Source organism: Gorilla gorilla, chromosome 18, assembly GCF_029281585.2.
Source record: "Gorilla gorilla gorilla isolate KB3781 chromosome 18, NHGRI_mGorGor1-v2.1_pri, whole genome shotgun sequence".
Lineage (NCBI taxonomy): Eukaryota > Metazoa > Chordata > Mammalia > Primates > Hominidae > Gorilla > Gorilla gorilla.
Window position 1 is genome coordinate 28,934,953 of NC_073242.2, and position 21,355 is coordinate 28,956,307.

The window sequence follows — 21,355 nt, forward strand, 5'->3', positions numbered from 1 at the left end:
CTCTACCAGAACACATTTATTTGCTCTATTCAATTCAACAAATATTTAGGTCCGGCATGGTAGCTCACGCCTGTAATCCCAGCATTTTGGGAGCCTGAGGCGGGTGGATCACTTGAGGTCAGGAGTTCTAGACCAGCCTGGGCAACATGGCAAAACCCCGTCTCTACTAAAAATACAAAAATCAGCTGGGCATGGTGGCACACACCTGTAATCCCAGCTACTCTGGAGGCTGAGGCAAGAGAATGGCTTGAACTTGGGAGGCAGAGGTTGCAGTGAGCCAAGATTGCACCACTGCACTCCAGCCTGGGTGACAGAGTGAGACTCTGTCTCAGAAAAACAAAAAACAAAAAGAAAAACTCCAAATATTCATTAAACATTTCTGACACAAAAAGTATTAACAGATACACAGAGAGTGATTTGTGTGCATTATATCATAATCCACATTTAATAGTTTGTAAGAATTGTTCAAAAGGCAGCAGTTTTGTCACTGTATCAAATGTGCCTCTTTCATTACCTCAGTTCGTTATTACTGAACGGCCACTTTAAATCTTTTTAGGAACCAGATAAAGCATTAGCTAATTACTTATTTGCCTCCAATAGCAAAGCACTCTTCCTGGGCAGCTTTCTTTGACCATAGGTCATGACCTAGTGGACTCTGAAAGTACTTGGGAGGCCCAAGACTAGATTCTTCCCCTCCCAAAAAAGTGCAAAAGATTGCAAAAGGCACCATCACACATTTAAAAGTCAATGTTGTCTCCTAAAATTTGTGTTTTAATTATATGTGTGTATGTATCTACACATACATATGTAAGTACAGGGTCATAAGAGAAAATGTATTATTTACTAGGGGTTGCAGTCAAGAATGTGAAAGCTGTATGACTTGGCAATGTCGAGAAATATAAGAAATAAAAGAATCTACCATGGAAATCAGGAAACATGGGCCAATAGCTGGGCTTCCCAGTGTGGTCTAAAAGGACTATCAGAAATAACCTGGTGTTCAAACACAGTTGTCAACCAGTACCTGAACTAATGGAAAGATACTATAAGCTTGCTCATTCTCATCTCATTTCCTGACGTCCATCTTGGGACCATTTTCCTTCTCAGTGCCATAGTCCAATGCCATCAAACATCTCCAAGAGCCATATAGTTGGGCTGGCTGCCTTCCAGCAGCTACAGCAAGCAGAGAAACAATTGGGGGGGGGGGGTGGAGCGGGGAACAGCTGACATCCATATACCCCTTACCATTTCAGAGGGTCATCACCCCACGATCTCATTTGGCCTGCAACCCAACTCCACGAGGGGCAGAGCAGGTGGTTTTACTGGTCTACAATAAAAACACTCCACATACAAGCAGGGTGAGCATACAGCAGGTTCCAGCAAGGCAGATGGGGTGGGCATGGTAGACCAGCAGGTCCCAGGCCAGTTTACCCAGAAGGGCACACCAAGCTCCATTTCTTTTCTTGTGTGTGTGATTTTTTTTTTTTTTTTTTTTTTTTTTTTTTGGTGAGGGTTGGGGAAATGTAGGGCAAGAGAGAAAATTTTAATGTTATTTGTTTTTAAGCCTAAATGTCATGAAAAAAAAAACCCCAACGATTTGTTAGACTTTCTCACCTATTTTTCACTTAGTCTTAATTTTATTTTGAAGTACATATTGGGGATAGGAAGAGGGGAGAGAGAGGGCACTATGATCTTTTCAGGGATTAGGACCTCTCCAGTCTCAAGCCGGTCTGGGGAGGACTACCTGGAGCCAACAAAGCTCTCAGATTAGATTAGACTATAATGCAAAAGTGTGTAAGAAAGAGCAGAAGGCAAACGGCATGGAACTGACGTCACCAAGAACATCAGTCAGCTCTGTGCTTTTGCTGTTAAAGAGTCTGTGTCGTTACCTTGGGAGCACACACCTTTCTAAGGAAATTACTGTCTTCTCTGTTCTAAGCCTTGCTGCTCAAAGGGTGAATGTGCAGATAAGCAGCAGCCACATCTCTTGGGAGATTGATGGGAACACAGAGCCCCAGAACTCCTGAGGCAGAATCTGCATGTGACCAAGGCAGAATCTGCAAGTGATTCATATGCACCTTAAAGTTTCAGAAGCACTGGTCGAGAACAGAAGTGGCCAAACCTGGCAGGCCATTTTTGTAAATAGAGATTTACTGGATCACAGCCACGTTCATTCCTCTAGAGCTGCTTTCATTCACCCATGGGTACTGCCATGGGCAAAGTGAGGAGTTGTAACGCAGATCATAGAAACCATATGGCCTACAAAGTCTAAAACATTTACTATATGACCATGTTCCAACCTCTGGTCTAGAATACGTCGGAGGTTTCTGGCTTTAGTCAAGACAAGTACAGCTGCCCAAAGCAAAATCTAGTTCCTCTGTGCCTCAGCAACCACTGAAATATGAGTTGTGTATTTATATTAAATACCCATGGCTCTCTTGGTGCTCCTGACTAAACTACAATGATTTCATGCTGAATTACAGACTACAGTGACTGTCCAGGAGCTCTGAGATCCTGTGTACTCTGCCACTAGAATCCTCTTCCTACAGCTAAGCTCTGTTCTCATCATCAATTCTCCTCAAAAGCTCCTACAGCTAAGCTCTGTTCTGATCATCAACTCTCCTCAAAAGCCCCTGAAGGCCTCCTCCTAATTACAGAATAAGGTTCATCCCCTCTAAGGTCTCTCTCCCCTACTGTATTCTATCTTTTCAGCCTCATCTCCAATTATCATCCCCATGTCATACACCCAACAAGGCATCCCAATTCAACTCCCAACCACACCCTGCTGCCTCTACACCTGCCTGTTGCAGACACATGGTCTCAAAACACTGCTGTCTGCAAATATAGATGCTCCCTGAGAGCCCAGCTCAAACAGCACTTCTTCCAAAAATTTCCTCATTCTCCAACAGCAATCCACAGCCCTCTCATTCCTTTCAATAGTCACAATAAAAGTGCCAGTTCCTCCTCTGAGGCACTTGCTCTCTTCTACCTCCTGTGCCAATTAGCCATGCACAAATCACTTCTCCTACTTCTAGCATTCGCAGCAGTGCCTTGGATATTTTGCTTAAGGAATAATAAATGATGCAAACACACACACATATACATACACTAACATCCCCTCGTTTCAGATAAAGAAATAAATCCCCTCTAGAATAGGGTCCTAAGGAGAAGGATTAAAAACAATGAAACCTTCAGCATATTTTTGGGTTACCCTAATAGAAATAAATCCCAGAGCTATCTATTCCTGTAGAAATAGCTGCAGATCTCCTAGACACCTCTACCGCATTACCTGGCTATAAGAACTAAAGAAAACAACTTACATGAAACACGCCTAGCACAGTTCCTGGCACATAAAAGATGCTTCACAAATACTTGTTTCCTTCTATTCCCTTCCTTTGCTCAGGGAAAGGGACCATGCCTAATCTCTTCCCACAACACTGCTGAGTGAATAAAACACAACTCAGTCCCCAGCCATCAAAGAAGAACTGACCATTCATAGTCCTCCCGGGTGCAGGGGCAGTTGGACACGACCACCGGCCTGTCAAAGTCCTCTCCATTGAAGCATGTGGCATGGGGGGTCCTCCGTTTGAAAACAGTCTTGTGTCCCAGCAAACACTCATTCCCCCGCTCATGAGATGGTGACCACAGCTTGTAGTCATTCTCTGTGCAGGGAACTCCTAAAGAAAAAGGAACACAGCACGAAGCATTAGAGGCAGGCCCAGGTAGGGTTTCCTGCTATGCCTCAAGGTGCCTGGCCTCAACCCCCACTTCTTGTCTATCTGTTGCCACCCCGCAAGCACACAGACCCTCCAATCAGCTTGCTTTGAAGCTGGGCAGCCCTATGCCAATGAAAAGGATACCTGAAACGCAGGCATTTGCCTGGAAAAGTTGGAAAGAAGCAAGCCACCTTTAGGCACTATCCAAATTTCCGAAACATTACAGAAGAGTCAGCAGTGCCCTTTAGAAACGAGTACTCAGAAGTGTTTCTCTCCTAGAGAACTAGGGAACAGCTGAATCCTTGATGAGCAATACCACTGGGGGTTAATGTTCCTGGCCTGCTTCCTCGGGCAGTGAGGGCACATCTGGTAGTGTGGCCCGAAGGCAATGGAGGGCTCGCTGGCCCTACTTGAAGGTACAGATCTCCATGGAAAGAGGCTGGAAAATGCTAAGATACCTTGCACCATCACTCCATCTGCCACGTTCATCGAAATGTCTAAGTAGGGTGCTTTCTACAAGCATTCCAAAGTATGCCTATGTCTATGTTGGCACTTCGTGTCTCTTATATATGTGTCTTCAGTCAGACTAGATACTACCCGAAGCTGATACACAACCTTTGACTCAATGCCATGCAAATCAGTAAACTTATTAAACTCCTACAGACTGTTAGGCTATCAGGCTTTCCAGTAGGTACAATACAAATATGCACAGGGCAAGTTCTTATCTTTAAGGGCTTTATAATCTAGTCAATGGAAGGTGAAACACACTGAGTGACAGACACAAAGTTATGCATACACTTATGTTCTGGACATAGAGAAGAAGGGAGACGTCTTCTGGTTGGGATATCAGCCACAAATGTGTTGGATCCTGAGATATGAAAAGGATTTCGAGTAGGGGAGGCTGAATGGGTGGAGATGAGAAGAAACAGGGCACTCTGGGCAGCTAGAATCAGGTTAGCCAAGGCTGAGAGGTAGGAAAGGGTAAGATAACACGGGGAAGCAGGGAGAGGATGCTGAAGAGTTTCACTTCTCCCTGCATACTTATGCATCCTGTATCTAGATTAGCAGATCACAACTAGATCCTAGATGGCTTTGAGAGGACCCTGCATCGCTTGGCACACTGACTTACAGAGAGTCAGGCACACTCACTGAATACATCCAATTGGCACTGCTGATTTGGAAATATGTTTTTCATTCATGCATTTATCTACATATTCAGCAGACATATATTTAAACTTCTTATGTGCCAGGAACTGCATGAGGAAACTAAGATACAAAGAATAACACCCAGTCTTACTAAGAAGAATTGAGCAGGCCTTCAATTACCTCCCTATGCTTTTTGCTAATTCTTTTTTTTTTTTTGAGACGGAGTCTCGCTCTGTCGCCCAGGCTGGAGTGCAGTGGTGCAATCTTGGCTCACTGCAAGCTCCGCCTCCCGGGTTCACGCCATTCTCCTGCCTCAGCCTCCCGAGTAGCTGGGACTACAGGCGCCCGCCACTGCGCCCGGCTAATTTTTTGTATTTTTAGTAGAGATGGGGTTTCACCGTGGTCTCGATCTCCTGACCTCGTGATCCGCCCACCTCGGCCTCCCAAAGTGCTGGGATTACAGGCGTGAGCCACCGCGCCCGGCCGCTTTTTGCTAATTCTTATGGGCCCATCTCCCCCAATAAATGTCAGGCTCTTCTGAGTACACAGTATCTAAGCTGGTGCTTTGCACATAACAGGAAGTCCACGCATATCCATGTGAAAAGGTCCAAGGAGGCAGCGGCTTACCCAAGGCATCCGTGGCATTGACCTGGAGGATCAGCCAGCTGTGGACATTCTCTTTGTTCGAGCCAAAGATGGTGAAGACAGTGCTCTTCTCCCCAGGTTCTGTGAGGAGGCCATACACAAACACTGGCTTCTCAGAGAAGATGAATGTTTTCCAGGTCTCCCCTTCATTGGTACTGTATCTGCCCAAATGCAAGTAAGAGAATCCTTGCAGTGAAAGTCTCTAAGGCAAAGGTTTGGTTTCCATATAACATTCACCAGGAACAGGAACCAGGGCTCCTTGGAGAAATGGCTGATCCTGGGCTAAGGCAGGGAAAGTTTAAGGAAATGCTCAGAAATAAATGCAGTCATCTCAAAAGAACACAGGAACCAGCCTGATGGGGCTCCAACTGGCCGAATTTAGGAGAATTCAAACATAAAAAAGAAAAATGATGGTAACAGAGTACACACTGAATGAAAATAGGACATGGGTCTCTAACGATACTAAAAGACAGAGGAGCAAAAGAGAAATTTTTTTCTTTTTTTTTTCTTTTTTTTGAGATGGAGTCTCACTCTGTCACCCAGGCTGGAGTGCAGTGGCGTGATCTCGGCTCACTACAAGCTCTGCCTCCTGGGTTCACGCCATTCTCCTGCCTCAGCCTCCCGAGTAGCTGGGACTACAGGTGCCCGCCACCACACCCGGCTAATTTTTTTTTTTTGTATTTGTATTTGTAGTAAAGACGGGGTTTCACCATGTTAGCCAGGATGATCTCGACCTCCCGACCTCGTGATCCACCTGCCTCGGCCTCCCAAAGTGCTGGGATTACAGTCATGAGCCACCGCGTCTGGCCCCCAATTTTTTTCTTATATTAGAATGGCACTTAATAAGGGTTGGACACAATAATATATATATTATAATATAATATAATATAATTACAGAAAAATTATCCCCACTGCAATAACTAAATCACACAAGGATCATCACTGGATGCTAAAACCATTCGGTGAAAGTGTTGGGGCCAGGATGTTCAGATGATCTGAACAGACAAATCATTCACTACAAATGGGGAAATAAAATTTTACAAAACATAATCTTACAATGAATGATCAGAGAGTCACAATCTTAACTAAACATCATCAATAGCAGGACAACTTGATATTAGGTGCCTCCTGAATAAAGCACTGAGAATAACACATCCTCTGTGTACTATTCTATACAATTGGACAAATCCAAAATGTGGGCTATTCTACACGATAACTGCTCCAGATTCTTCAAAAAAAATCAAGGCCACAAAAACCAAATAAATAAAGAAAAAAGGCAGATAATGTGTTATAGGTTTTAAAAGACTAAAGGAGTATAAAAGCCAAATGCAATGACTAAACAAATTTGCAATGTGTAAATCCAATCCAGGGTTTAGTTCAGGACTGGCTAAATCCCGGATTGAAGGGGAAAAGTGGCCATAAATAATTTGAGACAACTGAGAAAATATGGTCTATAAGTCATACCGAGTTCATGTTAATTTTCTTAGGTGTGAGAATGGCATTGTGATTATACAGGAAAATGCCCTCATTTATTGGAGATACACATTTAAGTAGCTGTGAGGGAGCATGATGTCTGCAACTTTCTTTAAAATGATTCAGCTAAAAAATAATGGATGGATACACAGGATAGATAAATAGACCAATGATAGAAGTAGAGCAAACCGGCAAATGCTAACAATTTGTGACTCTAGGTGAAGGTTTCATGGGTGTTCGTTATACGGTTTTTCTAACTTTTCCGTGGTCTTAGAAATTAAAAAGTAAAAAGTTGAAGGAAACTATATACTGAGGAAAGTCTCCAAGACAGACTTTAACAGAAGCAGGAAGCCAGCCCTTGAAAAACTAAGCAGCGTTTGAGTAACTGCACTGATTTTACATTATCTTTGGTGTCGAAGAAGGAGAAGAGGGACAGAGAGGGAGGCAAGGAAGAAAATCTGCCCAACACTAGTTTTATCACCCAGTGAGCTGGTGAGACGCTTGACATGAGAAATCACTCAATTCAAGCCTTCATTAGAATCACAGGGCTTCTGGGTCCTTCTTAAATCCAAATTATATGCAAAACTTTTTCTTTCACCTTTCTCATGTTTTTGAGATTTTAGTTTTACACCTTTGGGATTCTAATCCTTGACAGAAATCTTTTCATGACATCACTCTATCCAAACACTTCATCTCATATTGAGATTATTAAAATCGATTTGGCTAGGTGTGGTGGCACATGCCTGTAATCCCAGCACTTTGGGAGGCCAAGGCAGAAGGATCTTTTGAGGCCAGGAGTTTGAGACCAGCCTGAGAAACATAATGAGAACCACATCTCTACAGAAAAATTTTTTTAAAAATTAGTCACGTGTGGTGGTGCCCCCTGTGGTCCCAGCTACTTCTCTGGAGGCTGAGGTGTGAGGACTGCTTGAGTCCAAGAGTGTGAGGCTGCAGTGTGCCATGACTGCACCACTGCAGTCCCACCTGGATGACAGAGCGAGACCCTGCCTTAAAAAAAAAAAAAAAAAAAGATACTGCTACAAAAAGGCTAGGGGGGTTAAACCAACTGGTAGGGTTACAAGGCAGAATAATAAATGTCAATGGGAGACTAAGTAATCTCCCCCTACAAATCTCTCACAAGGGGAGAAATCTCACCTGGCAGATATGCTTTTGGTTTAAGAAAATTTTGAAACAGATATTTGGATAAATTAACTCATTCAGTCTCCTTCTTGTAACCAGTGTGATAAGCTAAAGGTCTGTATTACTTTTAAAGCAAACTGAACCAACAGAGTCAACCTATTATCCAGACATGATGGTAGCCATCTGCCCATTCAGTGGTAATGCTAAAGTCCATCTATGTATACATTGCCAAGTTAATTCTCCTTAAGAGCTCCTCGAACCCAACATAACCTCAGGAAATGATCACCCCATTTCTTGAGAGTTCCCAGAGGACTCTGACAATAACTCATTAATGAAATAACAAGCAGGTACATGACCAAGCATAGCTTGTATCTGAAAATACACTGCTCATTTAGAAAATGGTGCTCTTCAGAATTTTGGGGAAAAGGCTCTTGTCTTATCAACAGCAACAGTTAAGAGAACACGCATTTTGGACTGAATTCTGACCCCCAAAGGAGAACTTGTATGGGTAAAAGTAAGTGACAAGAACCTTGTGAAGAAACAAAGTCATCTTTGCATTCTTTTTTTTTTTTTTTTTTTTTTTTTGTATTTTTAGTAGAGATGGGATTTCACCTTGTTGGTCAGGCTGGTCTCAAACTCCTGACATCAAATGATCCACCCACCTCAGCCTCCCAGAGTGCTGGGATTACAGGCGTGAGCCACCGCGTCTGGCCCATCTTTGCATTCTTAAGTTATGAAAGAGGATATAGGGCACTAGCCTTTAGGAATGAAGAAATCAAACTGTTCAGATAAAAATATAGACATAATCCCAGGGCCAAAAACTCTCAAGAAGATGGGAAGGTCAGATAATATAATAATAAAACATAATATAACCACAGATACTCTAAAAGGAAGAAGTGTGGTAGATACCCAACTTAGGACTCTAGCAGGCAGCTACCCAGAAAAGTTCCTGATGAGTTCAGGTTTCTAAAGAACACATTCAAGATGGGAAAAAAGGTCATACAACCAAGAGCGACAAATTCAGTTACTGCTAGCTAATTCTAGCTGTAATTCTCATAGCCAGTAGTCTGTTGGAATAGTAGCAAGATAAGTTCAAAATGAATCAAGGTTTATGTTTCAAATTACCAAAATAATTGGCAGACTGGTGGGTCAATGGATTGGTTATCTGGCAAGTTCTATAAAGAATTAGAAAGGAATAGGATCATTGCTCTGATGGCCAATAGAATAAATAATAGCAGACATAATCATATGTATCAATTTAAAAAAACAGAGCACTTGATACACATTCGTCCATTCGTTCATTCATTCATTCATTTATGAAAACCATCACCCAGTTCTTCCTATCTTTACTAGAACTTTGAATTGAAAATACTTTATGTTTTCTGGCTGATTGGAAAGCTGAGAACAAAAGAAATAAAGACTTCGTTAGTAAAAAAAAGAAAAAAATCTTTGAATAACAACATAGTAGTAAAGCTGGGTCTAAAAAAAAAACAGAAAAAAAATTTCTATTTGCTTTTATCTTTATCAAGGAAAATAATCTTCAAATTGGACAAGAAAAACCATTTAAGTTAAAGGAAAATGAGTACAAAATAAATTCTAAGGAACTGAAAGACTTAAAGATAGGATGATTATAGCACCCTTTTCAATAATCTCTAGAAGAATTATGAAGAACAAAGATCTCAAAAACTAGAATGGGAAAATACTTTTATTTCCTTAATGAAGAAAAGGTGGTTTCAAGAATGGATTATGAAACAGTTTATTTGAGAGCACTCAGACGAAAAGAAGGTCAAGGCTAAGAACCCAAATGGTTTCACACACAAGTCACAACAGACTAACTCCATTTCCTTTCCTCGTGGTAATTCTTGATTTGAAAAACAGGACAATGACACAGAACATTCTTTTTTTCATGAAGATCTCTGTGGACCACGCAGTCAGATAAAATTCACTGATGGTAAAATAAGCACATCCCAAGAGTGCTGACGTATGGTTTGATCTCAACCCAAGATAAGACTTCTAGTTCTCACAGAGCTCAACACATCTGTCAATGATCTGGATAGGGATCTGGAAGGCGAATCTGCCAAATTTGCAAAGGGTAAAAGGCTAATTGTATAAATAATATAATAAATGCCGGGGCCAGGCACGGAGGCTCACGCCTGTAATCCCAGCACTTTGGGAGGCTGAGGCGGGCGGATCACAAGGTCAAGAAATCGAGACCAGCCTGACCAACAAGGTGAAATCCCGTCTCTACTAAAAATACAAAAATTAGCTGGGCGTGGTGGTGCATGCCTGTAATCCCAGCTACTCGGGAGGCTGAGGCAGGAGAATCGCTTGAACCTGGGAGGCGGAGGTTGCAGTGAGCCAAGATGGCACCACTGCACTCCAGCCTAAGCGACAGAGTGAGACTCTGTCTCAAAAAAATAAATAAATGCCAAAAATACAATTCAAACCAAAAAAATAAGCAAAAATAAAAATAAAGCTCCACACGTAGTTTCAAAAACCTGTTTGCTCAAACACAGGACGGGGAACATCCGGTCTTTAATAAGATCCATAAGAAAGAAGGATCTCAGGTATTTTAGTTAAAGTGAACTCAGCCTACTGATACCAGCTAAAAGATTGATAAATCTCAAAATCATTATGCTGAGTAAAAGAAGCCAAATACAAAACATACACACAAATGAAATTCTGGAATAGGCAGCTACAGTGATAAACATACCAGTGGTTGCCTGTAATTGGGGCAGGGGTTTGGGGGTGGAGAGCACTGACTGGAAAGGGGCACGTGAGTATTTTCTGGAGTGATGGAAATACTCTACATCTTGACATGCACCCTTCAGAACTGATTAAATGGTGTAGTCAATATCTGAGCATCCTGTGGTATGCAAATGATACCTCCTCTCAAAAAAAAAAAAAAAAAAATAGGAGCCACCAGTTTGAGATGGCTGTTAAAAATGGAAACACTGTCACAGGTTTTTATTAATAGATACAGAGTGTTCAGAATCATGAAGGCAAAATCTCAACATCTTCTGCATGTTTCAGGCTATTGGGGCCAAATCCAGGTACCACATTTTAAGGCACTGACATCGTGAGGCAGACCTAAGGGAGAACCTAGAAGATGGAGATTGAGGATCTATAGAATATGAGGAAAGGAACTGGGGATATTCATCATGAAATGGCAGACACTCAGGAGAACATGACAGGGTCCTTAAATACTTGCAAGGCTTTCATGCAAAAGGAAGTATCTACTGTGCATCTCTAGGGAGCAGAACAAAGTCCACGAATAGAAGCTGGAGGGAGGAGAATTTGGGCTCTCCCTTACCAGAGAACCTTAATTCACCAATGAATTAGTGAACAAATGAACAGCAAACTGTCCCAAAGTAAAATGGAAGCACCTTTTGATATGGCAAATTCCCCATTAATAGAAATGTTCAAGTATAGAACAAAAGATTGTCTATCACAGATGGCATGGAGAAACTTCTCGCAAAGGGTGGCGGAAGGCTGCACCAGATGTTGTAATATGTCCAGATTCCTGCTGGACATCGCCCCCCGGACACACCACAGAGGCTTCAATTCAACCTGTCCATGTCTGTATTTAATATACAGCCCTGCAAGCCTACTCCTTTACCTCTGCCTTTCTATGAGCGATATAATCACTTCTCCCATCATCCCAGGTGAATCAGAAACCATGCCCTGCAGACTTAGTCCTCAAACGCACCCCAGCATCAGCTCTCACCTCCATTCTCTCTCCACTGAATCCATCCTCTCCATTCTGCCAGATCCATCATTCTATAATGCAAGTCTAGCCATGTCATTCCCCTACTAAAATCCTTCAAAGGGACCCTATCACCTCAAAGCAAACTTTAATCTCTTTAGTAAGGCACAGGTGAGGTCCCCCAGGACCTGGCCTCTACATACACACCTTCCTCCAGCCTCGTTTCTCACCACTTCCCACCTGGAAATTTGTATTCTATTAATACTCAAGAGCCGTGCACATTCCCCACTGATCATGCTTTGGCCCTTGCTCAAGGTCTCTCTAGACCTGGAAAAGCATTCCGACCTTGCTTTGTATCCTTTTAGGCTCAGCTGGGGTTTCCTCTCTCAGAAGTCCTCCTTTGTCCCCCAGATAGCATCACCTGGCCCTCATTCTGGCTCCCACCGCACCCAGCGCTCTCCATAATCTTATACCTCACTGTATTTCAGTGACTTGATTTTGCGAGTGTTTTCTACTGGATTGCCGTTCATCAGGAATAAGACCTCTTACTTTTCTGCCCCTGGCACCTCGAATCTTTCCTAGCACACAGAAAGGGCATTATTCATAAACGCTTGTTGAAGGAAGTTAAAGAAACTGCACTGCAACTCCGTTTCTCGGTTTCTTAACAGTTAAAAGGTGATAAAGACCAAGCTTGGTGGCTGACACCTGTAATCCCAACACTTAGGAAGGCAGGTGGATCACTTTGAACTCAGGAGTTCAAATGAGAACAACCTGGGCAACATGGCGAAACCTGTCTCTACCAAAAAAAAAAAGATATAAAAATTAGCCAGGCATGGTGGCTCATGCCTGTGGTCCCAGCTACTGGGAGGCTGAGATGGGAGGACCGCTTGAGTCTGGGAAGAGGAGGTTGCAGTGAGCCGAGATCGCACCACTGCACTCCAGAAAAAACAAAAAACAAAAAACACAGTGATAAGAACACCTGCTTCTCTATACCTCAAGGGGCAGAAAAACCACAGGGGTTAGGATAAAGTAGGGGTGGCTCTCCCGACAACTGTACCATTGAGAGGTGCTGCAAGCAAGTGAAGACATTAACCACTGCCTCCCACATTCTGGAACTGTGGGGCTGCTTCCAGAGCCCAGGTCCAGAAAAGACAGCTGCTCTGCTGCGTGGAGTCTTTTCAGGGGCTTTTTAGGATTTCCAGAGACAAGCCCCTATGAAATTGGATGTCTTAGAAAAAAAAGATGCTTTGGGGCAAGTTCAAAATATTATTACTGACTACGAATAATATCATCACGCTGACAAGCAAACCGCAGCGAAGAAACAGAAATTGATCTTCTCTTCCGTGATCAAGCTGACAAACGTGTTTGAATCTTCTTCGGTCAGGGTGCAAAAATGCAACAGCCCCTTCTCTGACGAAAAAGCCACTGCCCCTATGCCTCCCGTGAGCAGGTTCACAGGAGCAGCGGGCTGAATGAACGAATAAGTGGATCCCCAGTGCAGGTTCTTATTTACCCATTTCAGACATGTAGACACAAGAGCAAAACAAAGTGTTCCACTTCTTGCTCTCAATTTCAATTAACAATAACAAAGATAACAGTCTCAGAGGAGACTCAAGGCAGAAGCTGAAACAAGTAACAGTCAACTCCTACATATCTGTGCTAGTCAGGGAGAGAAAGACATGCATAACTTAAAAGAACATCAACCAAAAAAAAAAAAAAACCCTAATGTTTACTTTGAGCAATGCTTCAATTGCTGTCCCCACTACAACCTATTTGAGTTACTAATGCTACTTTACTTGGCTTTCCTCCCTAAAGATGAGTAAAATCAGAGCAGAAAGCCCTCTTTCAAACAACCCCCTCCTCCCAGCCTCTCTCTCTGCATCTGGCTCAGAAACATCACAGAGCCACAGTGGGCACAGGCAGCTCCCGATCAGTGCCCCGCTCGCCTTTGCATCCTTGGTATCTAGCACAGCATCTCCTTCATTGTAGATGTTCAACAGTTGTCTGTGTAACTGACCTGAAATGATTCCTAACAGAAATATGCTCAAGTTCCAGTGTGGGCATTAACTCCTGACTAATCTCTTATTCCCTCATGTGAAAACTAAGGAAAGTGGATTAGGTCATCTCTGGTGTCTCTTGGGTACCACCAGGTTGCACACATCCAGGGAGCCTCCACTCACATCTGTGCTCCAGGGGTTGTCATTGACATGGAGCACAGTGGCAGTGGTCCCCTTGGAGCTGTGCAATTGGCACACTAGCTAGGTCTCTTCTAGTTTTATAAATCAGTTAAAAAAAAACCCATAAGCAATCTTGGATGATTAAGTATGCATGACCTATTTCAATCAAATATTTGCTAAGTGCCTGGTAACCTATATCGAGCAGAAATATTTACCTACAAAGACCTTACTAACGAGTTGCAGAATTCAGGCACATCATGTAAAGGTAACTAACATAAGGAGTCAGAATATGATCAATGCCAAATGAATGGGACAGCCTATACATGCTACGAGTCATAAAGGAAAAGAGATCTCTGTGATTGAGGAGGCCAAACTTAGAAGGGGCCTGAAGCCCTAGCCCAGCAACAGATATCCAGTCTTGTCAGAAGCCACCTGTCCTTGTGCATGGGTGTCACACTAAATCACCATTGTAGTCTGAGAATATCAACTAACTTGAATATTATTTCTTGCTTTTCAGAGCAGCAGGGGAAGAAGCAAAATACCTCTGTGAACAACACACTGAGTAAATGCCAGGTGGCTACACAGATTTAGGCCAAGCTCAGGTTGTTATGTGGGACACATGCACCTGTCAATTACGAGGCTTGTATGTATTTTCGTATTTTCAAATGCTTTATTTGAACTATTCAAACAGACACCTCCAAATGAAACCTATACAAATAGAGGAATGCTACAGTGTCCATAATCCCCCAAAGTCTACAACCCCCAAGTCATTTCAAAATGTCTGGGGAAGGCTTTATGATTTTCTGGCAGCAAGTTTATTTTCCTGATCATGTTTTGCTCCAGCTAGTGCAGAATGACGCTGCGTTCCCTGAGCACATATGCACCGACAGATGGTGTAAGAGGACTAGATTCACACTAACTCCTTCAGAGGAGCCAGTTTGGAATGCAAATTTAATTTTCAGAGAAGTTAAACAAGGCAAATTGAGAACTGACTCTGAAATCTGAAAGCCATACAAAGAATGAAATGTATTCCTAGGAAGCCAAACTATGTCCCCTACGTGCGTATTACACACATAGCAGTATACCAAACACTACAATTGTTTCCTCGCCCACCTTTCAACTACAGGGTGGCAGGCATCCTATTCATCTACAGATACACAGCATCTGGCACAATCGGTGCTTGCTGAACATGTGAAATGAAAATTAAATTAATGGGTATATAAATGATAGCACAAATGTGGGAAGTACTGTGCTCTGTGATGGTCGTTGTCTGAGCAAACACCAATCTGAATATGAATACAGAGTGTTGCACACAAACAGGACCTCTTCGGAGTATTGCCTCTAAAGAAATAGCTAACCAGTGCTACATGGAACAGAGAACAGCCAGGTGGAATGCCAAATACCAGTACTTTGCTTCTCTCTCCATCTCTGAGGCCAGGCTGCTCAGCACATGTCAAATTAACCACAGGGGAAAAAAAACAGCTGCTAAGATCTCTTTTTCCAAACCACCCACCTCTCACTTACTGCTGGCCCCATTTCTAAAAGGAGCAAAAAAAAAGAAAGCTTTGTCCTCGCAATAAACAAGATAGTTACAGAAGCCCTCTCCAGATCCTTCACCAATCCATCTAATGGGTTCAGCTCAAAAACAGGGAGAAGTGTGGTCCAGCATGAACTTGACCTAACATGAACCATTCAGAAACGAGCCAAAGGTAATCAGAGGACTGGTTCTGATAAAATCAGAACATAAGGGTGTAGAGGTTACAAACTCTTGACAGTTTTGCTTTTCAGAACAATATATTGCAAAGAATGTACGACGCAATCGAAAAACCCAAGTGCTAATCCTGTCTCTGTCACTAACAAAGGGAATGACCCTGGGCAAGTTACTTTGCCTTGCTGAGCCTGTTTTCTCATCTGTGAAACGATGCAGTTAACCCTAAACACCCCTTCCAGCTCCATGAGACCCCCCACCAACCTAACGCACCAAAAGTCAATGGCTATCAAGTTGTATGCATTCTGTAATTGTTACTCACGTATTATTATTATTATTGCTATTTATTATTAGTCATTCTATGTAATAAAGACACAAAGCAAAGAAGGACAAATTAAAGAGCCTCCAATTAATTATTTGGCCATTATTATTAATTGCCCTCTTGCTCACAATCTCCCTTTGTGATAGAAAGGACAGGTTCTTATATTCCCATTTTGGAGATAAAGAGTTTAAATCGGGGTGGGCACAGTGGCTCACACCTGTAATCCAAGCATTTTGGGAGGCCGAGACAGGTGGATCACCTGAGGTCAGGGGTTCGAGACTAGCCTGATCAACATGGTAAAACCCTGTCTCTACTAAAAATACAAAAATTAGCCAGACGTGGTGGCAGGCACCTGTAATCCCAGACTCAGGAGGCTGAGGCAGGAGAATCGCTTCAACCCAGGAGGTGGAGTTTGCAGTGAGCTGAGATCGCACCATTGTATTCCTGCCTGGGGGAGAGAGCAAGACTCCATCTCAAAAAAAAAAAAAAAAGTTTAACTCATATCCAGAGATCACAAATTGTGCTGTCAACAACATAGTGCTGTAGAGAGATAATCCAATTATAATCACAGATGTAAATTTCTGGGAGAAAGTTTGATGTTAAAAGGCCTCATCAGAGACACTTACTTTAGCTCGTTGGTTTCCATGCCCTGGGCAATGGCCGTGATGATTCCGCCGTGGTCTCCCCACGTGTAGTAGTGAGGTCCAGGAAGTGCCTGAAGAGGAAAAATCCATGGTGACACCACTGCTGTGGAGGTAATTGTGCAGAAACCATGTACACATGCCCACAGGCATGCACACACGTGCACATAGACATAACAGCAATGACAACCACTTGAAAACAATTTTTCCGTTTACAGAAGACATTGACATCCATTATCTCATCTGTTCCACACAATCCTAGGGACAGGTGGAGCAAGTTCTAGTATCTCAATTTTTTTCCCAAATGAAGAAACACGGGCTTAATATTAAAATGGTAGACTGTGAACAGCAGAGGTAGGACTCAAATCCAAATCTATGACTCCCACCAACCCTTGATTAAAAATTAAGTAACTGGGGTTTCAGTTCTACTATGACAGTATTAGCCCTCTATACCCCATCCTTCCTGCTAATTACAGCTGAAAACTCTGGACAAAAAACAACTACCAGTGGATGCTGAAAAGTAAACAAAAGCAAGCCGCTTGTGGAGATTTAAAACCTAGAGAAGCTACACACACAAGTCATGAATATCCTGGTAAAGCTTTGCCCAAAGGAAAAGTCCCAGTCATGGGGTGCACCTCAGTCTCAGTCACAGCTAAAACTGCAATAGATATTATTTCCCCCAAAGGAACCAGAGAAAGGAGCCCCTATAGGGTAGGTAAAGTGTGGATGGAATCCCATAGCAGGGAGTGTCAAAAAAGTAAATCCCCTAATTTTGTATATGAACTTACGCAAGTCGCAGCCTAACCCCTGAAGTGTACATGCATGAAACAGACACAAACCAGTGTAACAAAGGCTTAGCATACTGAACTAAGAGTTAAACTACCACCTACAGAAAGCAAGACAGAACTCAGGGTCAGAACCTAAACAGGCTGATTACATGCTGAGACAAAAATGTCAATATCCTCCAGAAGGCTTAATTTCATGAATTTCATTCATATGTGCAGAATACAAACCAAAATTACTTAACATACAGCATACAAACATATCCATAAGATGTGTCCAATTCTCAAGGGAAAAGATAGTCAAAAGGTGCCAATCCCAAGTGACCCGTATATTGGAATTTTTTTTTAATTTTTTATTTTTTGAGACACAGTCTCACTCTGTTGCCCAGGCTGGAGTGCAGTGGTGCAATCTCGGCTCACTGCAACCTCTGCCTCCTGGGTTCAAGTGATTCTCCTGCTTCAACCTCCCAAGTAGCTGGGATTACAGGCATGCACTACCACGCCCAGCTCATTTTTATATTTTTAGTACAGACAGGGTTTCACCATGTTGGTCAGGCTGGTCTCAAGCTCCTGACCTCAAGTGCTTCCACCTGCCTCGGCCTCCCAAAGTGCTGGGATTATAGGCATGAGCCACCATACCTGGCTGGAATTTTAAAATAGCTATTATAACCATGTCGCATGAGGGAAAGAAAAACACATGTGAAATGAATGAGAGAAAAGAATTCTCCCAGAGAAGTGGAAACAATTTTTAAAAAGAAACCAAACAAATTTTATAACAGAAAAATATAATGTCCGAAATAAGAAATTTACTGATGGGCTCAACATCAGAAAAGCAATGATAAACGAATTAGTGAACTTCAAAATAAATATAGATCTGTAGAAATTATAGATCTATCTGTCTGTTCTAGAGAACATACGGGGGAAAAAAGATTTCAAAGAAAGAAAGATTGCCAAGGACATAGGGAACAATAACAGTAGGTCTAATATGTAACTGGAGTCCGAGAAGAACAGGAGAAAGGGATGGGAGCAGAAAAAAAATATTTGAAGAAATAATGGCTGAAAATTTCCCAAATTTGTTGAAAGATATAAATATAGATTCAAAATCAGCATCTACATAGAGAATAAACTCAAAGAAAAGCCCTCCTAGACACATCATACCAAAACTGCTGAAAACCAATGAAAAAAAATCTTCAAAGCATCTAGAGAAAAATGGCATGTTACACACAGGAGAATGATAGCTAAAGTGAAGAGAGGTTTCTCATCAGAACCCATGGAAACAAGAAAACAGTAGACATCTTTAAAGTACTAGAAGAAAATTACTGTCAACCCAGAATTCTCTATCCAATAAACATATCCTTCAGGAATGAAGGTAAATAAAACAGAAATTTCAAAAGAGGGAAAAACAAGAGAATTCACAGCCAACAGATCTCACTACAGGAAATGCTATAGGTATTTCTTTAGGCTATAGGGAAATTTCCCATGGGTAAACAGAGATTTTTCCAGAATGAAGAGCAAGCAAGAGAAATGGTAAATATCTGGGTAAATATTTAAGTTCTTTGAAATTCATATGATAATTTAAAGCAAAAACAAACACTGCTTTGTGGGTTTTGTAATGTGTGTTGATGTGATAAATATGAAAATAACATATAGGTGGGGGAGGAGAAAAGGGACTTGTATGGTTGAAAGGGTTCTAAATTTTACGTTAAGTGCAATTATCAACTCAAAGAAGACTATAAAAGATTAGATACGTATGTTGCAATCCTTAGAGAAGTCACTAGAAATACACATAGATAAGCCCCCCAAAAAATCTAAATAAAAGTAGAATACTTAATGTATCTAGATAATACAAAAGGAGAGAGGACAGAAGGAACAGAAGAATAATAAATAGGAGAAATGAAAAGAAAATAAATGAAATATCAGGCCTAAATTCAAATATATCAATAATTATATTAAATGTTAATGGCCTAAGCATTTCAGTTAAAAAGGAGAGCTTGGCAGAATGAGTAAAAAAAGCAAGACCCCACTATATGTTGTCTAGAAGAAACACTTCAAAGAACTGGGCATGGTGGCATGTGCCTTTAATTCCAACTATTTGGCAGGATCACTTGAACCCAGGAGTTTAAGACCAGCCTGGACAACACACAAGACCCAACTTCAAAAAACAGAAAAAAAAAAACACTTTAAATATAAAGACATAGATAGGTTGAAAGCGAATGGATGTTAAAAGATGTACTATCCAGGGCTGGGCGTGGTATCTCACACCTGTAACCCCAGCTCTTTGGGAGGCCAAGGCGGGTGGATCACTTGAGGTCAGCAGTTCAAGACCAACCTAACCAACATGGCGAAACCCTGTCTCTATTAGAAATACAAAAATTAGCCGGGTGTGGTGGTGAGCGCCTGAAATCCCAGCTACTCGGGAGGCTGAGGCAGGAGAATCACTTGAACCCAGGAGGCCGAGGTCGCAGTGAGCCGAGATCATACCATTGCACTCCAGCCTGGGTGACACAGTAAGACACCAACTCGAAAAAAGATGTACTATCCAAATAGTAAACAGAAGAACGCTACAGTAACTATTTTAATATCAGATCAAATAGATTTTAAGACACATGGCATTACAATAGATAAAGAGAGATAGTTCATAATGATAAAAGGGACAATTCATGAGAAAATATTATTATAAATGTGAATACACTTAACAACAGAGACTCAAAATGCATACCAAAATAAAGCAAAAATTGACAGAATTTAAAGGAGCAAGAGGCAATTTCAGAATCATAGTAGATCTTACCATTCCTCTCTTAGGAATTTAGAGAACCAGAACCCCCAAAAATCAATATGAACACAAAAGATCTGAACAACATTATCAACCACCTTCATATAAATAATATCTACAGAACACTACCTCAAACAACTGCTTAATACATATTCCTTCCCAGTGCACGTGATATATTCAACAATATAGACCACAGGCTGGATCTCAAAACAAATCTCAACAAATCTAAAGGGACTGAAATCATACAAAGGGTCTTCTCTGACTATAGGAAATTAAATTAGAAATCAATAACAAGATATCTATGAAACCCCCAAATACCTGCAAATTAAATAACACTTTGCTAAGTAACTTATCTTTCGAAGATAAAAATCAAGAGATATTTATGGATTGATGAAAATGTTCTGGAATCAGATAATGGTGATGACTGAATAATACTAAAAACATATGAACTGTACACTTTAAAATGGTGAACTTTATAGTATGTGAATTACATCTCAATTTTATCTGTTTTTTTATTTTTTTGAGACCCGGTCTTGCTCTGTCACCCAGGCTGGAGTGCACTGACACAATCACAGCTCACTGCAACCTTGACCTCCTGGGCTCAAGTGAGCCTCCCACCTCAGCCCCCAGAGTAACTGGGATCACAGGTATGCCCAGTTAATTTTTTTATTTTTTGTAGAGACAAGGTTTTGCTATGGTGCCTGGGCTGGTCTTGAACTCCTGGCCTCAAGTGATCCTCCTGCCTTGGTCTTCCTAAGTGCTGGGATTACAGGCATGAGCCACTGTGTGCAGCCTATATCTCAGTTTTAAAAGGGGACATTAAATATACTCTGAACTTAAAAACACTAAAAACATATCTAAATATGTGGCATATAGCTAAATTAGTACTTAAAGGAAAACTTACAGCTTTAAATGCTTACATTAGAAAAGAAGATATAAAATCAATAACCCAAGGTTATATCTTAATAAGCTACAAAAAGAACAACAAAACAAATAAGGGAAAAAATAATAATAAAGAAAAAAAAGCAACAAAACAGAAAACAGACAACAGAAAATCAACAGAGCCAAAAGCAGATTCTTTGGAAAGATCAACAGTATTGAAACACCTAAATGAACAAAAAATAGAGAA

The 21,355-nt window shown here is 41.6% G+C and overlaps 1 protein-coding gene across 1 annotated transcript in view; it reads right to left on the reverse strand.

Moving 5' to 3' along the window:
- Positions 1–21,355, reverse strand: part of LOC115932779 (sortilin-related receptor-like) — a 308,035-nt gene that overhangs the window by 84,460 nt on the left and 202,220 nt on the right. Inside the window, exons 34-36 of the mRNA XM_055365626.2 lie at positions 16,657–16,745; positions 5,487–5,665; positions 3,488–3,674 (exon numbers count right to left, since the gene is read on the reverse strand). Of these exons, the coding sequence (XP_055221601.2) occupies positions 3,488–3,674; positions 5,487–5,665; positions 16,657–16,745 (455 nt within the window). The remainder of the gene's footprint in view (positions 1–3,487; positions 3,675–5,486; positions 5,666–16,656; positions 16,746–21,355) is intronic.